This window comes from Synchytrium microbalum (assembly GCF_006535985.1).
Source record: "Synchytrium microbalum strain JEL517 chromosome Unknown SmJEL517_scf0005, whole genome shotgun sequence".
NCBI lineage: Eukaryota > Fungi > Chytridiomycota > Chytridiomycetes > Synchytriales > Synchytriaceae > Synchytrium > Synchytrium microbalum.
Window position 1 is genome coordinate 412,478 of NW_022158354.1, and position 8,893 is coordinate 421,370.

Genomic DNA, 8,893 nt, shown 5'->3' on the forward strand with positions numbered 1-8,893 from the left:
CCCTGCAGTCTTGTAAGTTTTTTTCCTTGTAATACTGTCTCAACATGAGATGGAATCTCGAGAACCACAGTGTCTGTGGTTGATTCTCGACACACAATTTTACATGCCAAGCCGAACGAATATCCACTGTTGAATCTGCTTTTTAAACAGGCAGAAATGGGTTGTAGCGGAAAGCTGTGCTTCAAACCTAAGGGTGGATGCTGCCTAACGACGAACAGAACAATGCCCGACCATCTAAAGCGGACAAATGAGCCAGCCTCTCCATTTTCAAATGTTTTCTGGCGCTCTGCGAAAACCAATCTCCAGGTTTGAGATAGTTTGACTCACTTGCGTCCACTTGGTCATCAGGGTGAGACCAGACGCCTATACCAGACGCCCAGACCATTCCCCATTTCAAAAACCCAGAGAAAGCCAGTTATACATTCAGTATTCAATTGTGACGCATTAGAGAAATCAATCAAGCGAAAACCAACCAAAAAAGCGTCAATCTTAAAGTGATGCGACGATGAGGCATTTATCTATATACAATCAACTTTAATCACTATCTACATCGAAATCTATAGCTGGCGCAGCAGCATCAATTTTCTGCAGTGGCGCATTCATCAATTTAGGTTTGGCTTTGACTGAATCGATTTCACCAAGATGTTCTTGAATGACAACTGGAGGCCAATTCTCTTTCAGAGTTTGAGCCATTTGTGGCGGGAACCAAGCTAGTAGTTGTTCCAGCAAGAATGAAGGGTGTGTTGTCCTTTTAGAAAAGTTTGATGGGGTTAAACAGCAGGATGCAAAAAAGACCACGTATATCCGAACATATACCATTTGAGCAGTAGAGCCTTTCTCGACGACACTTGATTTGATGATAGAGTATTCAAGAGATCAACGACTCTTGACTGTGCTTTAGACCATGGTTTACAGAGAATGGATGGTTTGCCAACCAGATTTTGCTAATGAGAAAAACCAAGTCAGATAATGAAATGATGTCCAATGGCGTCCTAATCCATTAACAGATGACTTACGCTCAGAGAACCCATGACATGCTTCAAATCCTTCCTCTGCTTCTTCCCAGCCTTTTCAGACACCGACTCAAGAACAACTTTGCCTTCCAACAACTCACGGGCAAACCACACAAATCTCTCAGTACCAGTCACAGGTACTTGACGTACAGGCAGCTCCCATCCATGTGGTCCATATTTAGCAGCAGCAAATCCAACAATGGCATCTTGAGCAGCATCATAGCGTGGACTCGGCTCTTCCAAGATATTTCCTTGCGTACACAGCGACGCTGGTCCAAGCGTCGACAACCAAGACTCCGATATAGCAGCACAGCCCTTCAACCACGTCTTTTTTGGTTTAGGTGGCTCGTCCGGGTTTATCGAATTCGGGTCTTTGGCTAATGACTTCATTTCCGATCGTGTTAGAAGCACTGATTCTGCATCAGCTGCAATCCGTTCTTCTCGTCCAACTACTTCTTCATACAAGACATATTTAGGCGGAGGTCGGACACTATATATACAGCTAGACGGATGGATTTGTGCAATCTCATGCTGTCCTGCCCACATGGTTCGATATATAGGTTTACCAGATTTAGTGTTTTTGCCAATATAGGTGCCACTTGCATCTACCAGCGTCGCGATACGGTCTGGGTATCCAGATAAGATTATTTGGCGTAGTGCTATAGCGGCCTTGGCGTCTGGAGGTGCCATGAATGGGTCGACTATTAGAGCTCTCACGTTACGGTGTGAAGGAAGCTCGGATTTGATTATAGTGGTTAGTTGGCGTCGTAAACGTAAGGTTTCAGACATGGCTTTGGATCGAATATAGTGCGATTCACAAAAGTTTTCAAGTTGGCGTGGAGTGCATCGTACTGATTCTGCTGTATATGCACCGACTGCGTGCAATAGTCTTAATGCATCAGAAGTGGGATTTTCTCCAGAGAAGGTCTAATCGAGAAAACAGGTTGAGAAGGAAAAAAATTGGACGACACCCTGCATGCTTCACACAACATTCGCAACGACAATTTGTACCTGCATAATCCTATACCAATCACGACGTTTCTGACGACGACGGTCCTTCTCAATACTAGCAGCACCCTCCTCTTCGTCATCATCGTGACGAGCCATGACATCGTCATCACGAATAAATGGATCACCAGAAGAGAGGCCAGCGACCATAGATATAGTATAGGCCAACAATGAAGAGCTTTGCTCTAATGCTACAGCCAACATTTTGGCATATCGTGGCGATACAGGTACACGAGCCATCAATCGTCCTAGATCCGTTACTCGTAAATCTGTTGCATCGACTGCACCCAGGTGTATCAGAAGCTATGTTGGGAAAGGATATAGTCAACACTCAAGCTTTGGTTTCAACTTGCGTCTTCAAGAGCAGAATACGACCGATTTAATGCTCCTTTTTTTGCCTACCTTTTCGGCAACTCTCAACCCATCTCGATCCGGAGCAGTAGGAAACGGGAAATTCACCACCTGATGAACTCCCATAGCTTTCATTTGCAGCACAACGCCTTCCACAGGCGTCTTCAATATCTCTGGCTGCGAGAAATCTTCAAACCGATCGTTAAACACGGCTGAACTAAACAATCGATAGCAATGACCCATTCCGACACGACCTGCACGACCAGCACGTTGATCTGACGATGCTTTGGAAGTCCAGCCAATTGAATATGTTTGTGTGCCTGTACGTGCTTCGAAGCGACGCTCTTTTACTTTGCCGGAGTCGACCACATAGCGAATGTTGGGTATTGTTAGAGATGTTTCGGCTACGTTTGTGGCGATTACGCATAGACGGGAGCCTGGTGGTGGTGATTCAAAGACTCGGAGTTGGGCGGCGGTTGGGAGGAGTGAATACAGTGGGAGGACGTGTAATGGCATGGCTAAAACAAAGGACACCGAGTTAACGACTTGAAGAGCAGCCCGACTCTGATTATCACGACAACATACCTCTTTGTTCCTCAGAAGGGACCCATGACTCGTCGGCATCGTCATCATCGCTCTCACCATCCAAAACATCTACATCTTCCTCCTCGGAATCTTGATCCACGTCATTATCATCTAGCCCATCTGCATCAATATCAACAACTTTATCATCATCAGCTGCTCCTGTCTCAGTCTCTTCAAAAAGCCCTTCAACTATAGGAGCAACCTCCTGCTTTTCAACAATAGTGTCCTTGTCTCGTGCAGTCTGACTAGAAGCAGGAAACGTCTTTCGAAGCTTGTTGACTATAGATTGAATCTCACCCTGGCCGGACAAGAATACAAGTATCCCACCAGGCGGAAGCTTGGTATGCACCTTACAGATCTTTTTAAAGGCATCGCCCAAGTAGTCCATATCATTTGTCTTTCGATTATAATGTATCGTCACTTTAAATTGGCGACCTTCTACTTTTATGACGGGTGGTATTTGTGGTGGTGGGAAGAGTGTTTGGTTGCTGGTAAAATCCTCTACTCGTAATGTAGCACTCATGATTACTAGTTTTAAAGGCTTCACGCCCTTTATTTTACCCGAATTTCGTAGCTTGACTATACGAGCCAGCCATCCAATCAAGATATCGGTTCCAACTGTTCTCTCGTGAGCCTCATCAACAATAATGCATGAGTATTTCGTCAACAGCAAATCCTGAGTGAGCTTATTAGATCCATCATCATTGCTCTGTATGGTAGCTGCAGTACTCAGCTCCCTCAACAATATACCATCCGTCATAAACTTGACACGCGTTACGCCATCCTTTACGGTCGTAGCATCAAACCGAATCTGATATGCCACTTGTCCCTTCTTCCACCCCGTTTCTTCAGCAACACGTTTCGAGACACTGACGGCAGCGACTCGACGTGGTTGCGTAACACCTATTATGCCTGGAAATTTGGGGTGTTTGGGATCACCAAACCCAGCTTCAAGTAAGAATTGAGGCACTTGAGTTGTTTTACCAGATCCTGTTGCACCGCAGAGAATGGTGACATCGTTGGCGATTATGCATTCCATTATAGGTTGTTCTTCACCTGTTACTGGTAGAGACAAGCGAGCTACGGCGAGATCTGAGGGACGTGGTAGAGATACATACACCGCCTTCTCAGACGATGGTGGAGCCAAAACTAGGGGTCGCTTAGGAGTTGGTGGTGGTGTTGGCTGCCTTTGTACAAGACTAGACGGTATAGCTCCAATAGGTATTGAAGGCATTGTTTCACCTCCTACTACATCCGACATCCACGCACCCTTTCTAACTTTGGGCTGAGCCAGCGCTTCTTCTACCATTGGCATCTCTTCATCACTACTACTATCGGATGAATCAGATTCAGGTGCCTTTACATGTTGGTTTGTACCATTTTTGGGTTTGTTTGTAGTAGGTTGCTTTAAACTGCTACCCAACTCTTGCTTTTTAAGCGCACTGCCCAACTGTGGCCTTTTAAGTGCACTTCCCAAAACTGCTACTGGAGCAACCTTTTTCAAGGCACTACCAGGCTGTGATATAGCTTTAGGAGCAACAGACGTTTTCATGGCTCCTTCAGAGTGATCAATGACAGGAACTACCGGGACTGTAGATTCAACAATTGGCATTTTAGAGGGTATAGATGGTTGTGGTAGTGATGCCATAGGCTTAGTAATTGACTCGACTTTGATTCGTTTCGACCTGTTTCCTTCGATTTCTTCAGTGTCGCTATCGGTCATCATATCATCATTGTCTGATCCGTCCAGCATTTCCTCCTCATAGTCATTGTACATGTCCAAGGTAGATAGATGTTTACGTCCAGTTGCCTAAGTTGAAACATGTGAGATTGTACACGAACGTCGTTTTAGGGAAGTCATGAGGCCTTTCTACCTTCTGTCCAATATTTTTACTCGATTTTAGCAAATCCGACGAAAAATGCTGCTTGGACAGCTTTTCAATAAGTCGTACTCGTTCTTCCTTTTTCAAAGATTGCTCCTATAAGCAGAGGTTGGTATCAGCAAAACGAAAAGAAGTAGTCAATCTTAATATCACACAATAAACTTTTCCAGCCTCTTTCTCTTTTTGGAAGTGATCTTCCCATCAGGCCTATTAGGTAGCTTTGCCAGCATCTCGGCAGCTTTGGTATGTTGACCATCAACACCAGGAATCAAAATGTCTGGGATAGCAGTGTCAGAACTGGGGTAAAAAAGGCTCGATCACTCAGTTGATGTACACAGAAAACATTAAATGGTGCGACTTACGACTGATATGTGGGCTCTTCATCGTGTTGGACGGCTGTAATAGCCTGGTTCTTGATTTGTGCTGGAGCAGTTTGAGCGATCAGTCCAATGTTCTTTGAGGAGTGCCTTGGATTGGCATGCGGCAGCTGTGTAGCATGCGATGACGACGCTCTCGCCTTCTCGTTGAACCGTGCTCTTCGTTTTCCCATCCTGCTGTTCCAACACTTCTTGTGTTTGAAAAAAAAAACTTGAGATTTTCTGAATATTTGATTTCTCACAAGCAATCGCTCTACAAGAATGGTTCGCGTGATTGTATTTTCAGATTTCGATGGTAAATCAGATCTCTCCTTGATCTTAAACTTGGTGCTAACGCTTTCCTCACTCTGTTGCAAATCTAGGAACGATAAGTTTGCAGGATACAGGTCAGCTCCCACCTCAATTTACGAATTTCAAGGGGTCATTGTACTAAATTCGTGTATAGGAACGATATTGATTGATCATTGCATGGGCAAGGAGAATCGCAGAAAGCTGGATTTCTGTGTCATTGATGGATCACTGAAGGGAGCTGAGGTGCTCAAGATTATGTGGGAAAATGTCAATCTAACGTATGCCGAGGCTATGGATATGCTCAAAGGTATTTCAAACTTGGGATATCCATTCCTGTGATCCCGTTTATAACACGTCAACGTTGCTATTGCATTCTAACACCTCAACCTTCAACCTTGCCATCGTAGATATCAAGATGGACGAGGACTTTTCAACATTTGTGCAGTTTTGCCAACGTCACAGTGTTCCTGTTACTGTGCTCAGCGCAGGACTGGACACGTTGGTCAAACAGTTCCTAAAAAAGGAGCTTGGAAGCAACATTGATGCTATTTCCGTGATTGCCAACGGATTAAAACTGACGGATAGACGTTGGGAGATTGTATTCCATGATGACAGGTAACACCACGTCGCCGCTGCGCATAATGAGATACTGTCAATCCATTTTTTTTGGCATTCACACAACTGTGTCCTGACCCTTGTTTGAAATAGTCAATACGGTCACGACAAGGGAAAGTCTATACGGAAAGCTAAAGCAACATACGGAAGACACGAACCAGTTACGAATTTCATATCTCCTGCAACAGTGCTGAAACCAGAGAGCGACTTGACGACTCTTCCCCTTCCCTTGGTCATTTTTGTCGGGGATGGTGTGTCGGATATTTCAGCTGCTCGTGAAGCTGATATTTTGTTTGCGAAAAGAGGTCTAGATCTAGAGGACTGGTGTCTTAAAGAGGGCGTTACATATACTGCATTCGATAGATTTAGTGAGGTTTTGGATGTTGTTAGAGCTGTTGTACATAACGTCGAAAATAACCTGAAACTGTAAATTTTATTTTTAAAAGTAACGAATCGTGTAAATTGTCACATCTGCATTTGCTCCAGAATTAAAAATCTACGAAACAAGCCAAACAGGCTCTCCGACGCGATAACAAGGCTGAAATAACAATTTGACTATATACATCTCTAGTAAGAAAACTAGTCTCGACCACCGATCGTTTACATTTTTGTCGTGTGATCTTCAAAATATCGTCTGAATTGCATTCTTAAACATCAACGCTGATTAGAATGTAAAGGACGCTCGCCTCCACGTGGAGAGCCCTAACTGGACCTAAGTATGTCTCAAAAGTCACTAAACATATGCCGCCTTGGCTCTTTGCGGTGTCTTGTCTTCTTGTTTGCCAATCAATAACAATTTAGACAAACGAAAGAACCACATTAACAAAATTTCCAACCACCCAAGCAACCAAACCATACGTAGCGACTATTTAGAAGTGTAGATAGGACATCATATAGGTAACTTGCTCACCATGCTGATATCTTCACCGTGAAAACGTCTCCTAACTCTGCCTCTTTCGTTTATTCCAGCTCAATCGCAAAACTGATCCAAAACTTGCCGCTACAAGTAAACCAACCCTATAAAGCCATGTCTCCCAGCCGCTCCAGACTATGGCCCTCCATACTGTCAGTGATGTTGCTTACTGCGTCAACTACAATAAACCCAGTGTTAGGTGGTGGTAATCTCGGCACCCTGTCTGGATCAACGCTAACATCTGGCGCCCTAACTCTGACTGCCATCGTATCCCAACTCGCCACGACACTCAACCCGGCCTTGTCGACCGACTGCTCAACAGCTATAAGTAACCAGCTCTTGCCCACATTCTCGTCTTGTGGTGGTCTGCAGCTCTTCCAGCTACTCGGAGGTGGTACTCTAAGTCAAACAAACACTGGATTAACAGCTTCGCTATGCTCCACCCCGCAATGTGCAAATGCACTGTATGCATTTGACAATGCTACATTGGCCGTATGTGGAAATATAAACACTGCTATTGTAAATCCCGCAAACACTACCACCGCTATTGCCGGAACCAATCTATTATCGCTGCTAGCAGGTCTCGGTGTAAACCAACTCAGCAGCGGCCTAAACTCGTCTCTAGCACTGGCATGTCTCACAACCGCAGACGGGACCGGATACTGTCTAAACCAGCTCGCATCATCCATCGCAGTCGCAGAGGGGCTCAACGCAGACGCTGACGTAAATCTATTCGACACTCGAGCACAGTCCTTGCTCGCTACCCCACAAATAGCATGTACAGACTGTGTGCGACGACAGGTCGCCACAGCTCTCGCCGATAAAACATCGTTGGCGTATCAGCTGGCTCAGGCTAATATCGCTGCCTCGCAGATCGGGTTGTCGCAATGTAGCACATCGTCGTCGACATCGCCTGCTATATCCGTTGCTACTGCTGCGGCTGGTAACTCGTCGTCGAATATAGGTAAAGCTAGTGGACGGGGACAGAACAGTGCTTCGTCAAAGATGGACACTGTTCATGCCATTGTAATGATTCCGTTGGTGCTTGTATTGTCGGTTATTGCTTCCTTGTAAAATATTTTTTTGTAGTCAAAAGTAAAGTTGTCTTAACGTAGTTAGTAGTATATATAGAACTCGCATGATAAAACATCCTATAAAACCAAGATATTTGTGCTCTTTTTACAGATCTTGTTTGCTGATATATACAAAGCAACAGATATCTTACACTTGTGGCATAGTTAGCAAACCAGGTAGAAAAGTCCAAGGTCATAGATTAGTGCGCTGTCTTTCGAATTAAAAGTCCCCAAAAGTATATCTTAAAAAGCCGCAGCGAAGGCACCATACCATGGGGCTCTTGGCATAAATAGCTGTCCACCACCTACAAGAGAAATTTTCAGCTTTTTACCTAGGAATATAACTAGTCAGATGGACTCACCTGAAAGACCAACAAAATGGACAGCGCAAACACTTGGCAGAGTCTCTCTCACAGGTTGCGTTGATTCCAACAACCAATCCATCGCTCGAGTAATCTGTCCAGCATTAGCGATTATTGTTTGAGTCATTTTACCACTGATGGTGTTTTCTGGCGTTATTTCAAAGCATATACGAAGCAACTCTTGCCACTTTTGGTCTGGACTTTCACCATTACAGTCTGGGACCATGCGTCTCAGGATGAATGGAAACTAATTAATCCAGTAAGACACCAAGTTATCACAAGTTAAAAGCAGAACTTACCCGAGAGGTAGCAACCATTTGAACAGTTTTGATATCAGCTGGATTTGCAGTTGGCACAGCCTTTGGTTTTGGAGTTTGTGCCATGGCTCGTAAGATCGGTCGTGGGACATTCTTGCGAGGTAA

General features: G+C 44.6%; 3 protein-coding genes across 3 annotated transcripts; 2 read left to right on the top strand and 1 right to left on the bottom strand.

Moving 5' to 3' along the window:
* Positions 1-534: 534 nt before the first annotated feature.
* SmJEL517_g01520 (uncharacterized protein) lies at positions 535-5,390 on the bottom strand (the record flags this gene model as incomplete). The annotated part of the gene is made up of 9 exons (XM_031167448.1): positions 535-748; positions 817-944; positions 1,017-1,940; positions 2,025-2,324; positions 2,424-2,890; positions 2,958-4,767; positions 4,832-4,936; positions 4,996-5,137; positions 5,203-5,390. 9 exons carry the CDS (start codon positions 5,388-5,390, stop codon positions 535-537), a joined length of 4,278 nt encoding a protein of 1,425 aa, XP_031026675.1.
* An 88-nt stretch (positions 5,391-5,478) lies between these two features.
* SmJEL517_g01521 (uncharacterized protein) lies at positions 5,479-6,553 on the top strand (the record flags this gene model as incomplete). The annotated part of the gene is made up of 5 exons (XM_031167449.1): positions 5,479-5,512; positions 5,580-5,603; positions 5,663-5,815; positions 5,916-6,123; positions 6,217-6,553. The coding sequence occupies 5 exons, from the start codon at positions 5,479-5,481 to the stop codon at positions 6,551-6,553; spliced, it is 756 nt and encodes a 251-aa protein (XP_031026673.1).
* A 597-nt stretch (positions 6,554-7,150) lies between these two features.
* SmJEL517_g01522 (uncharacterized protein) lies at positions 7,151-8,110 on the top strand (the record flags this gene model as incomplete). The annotated part of the gene is made up of 1 exon (XM_031167450.1): positions 7,151-8,110. One exon carries the CDS (start codon positions 7,151-7,153, stop codon positions 8,108-8,110), a length of 960 nt encoding a protein of 319 aa, XP_031026672.1.
* Positions 8,111-8,893: the final 783 nt, after the last annotated feature.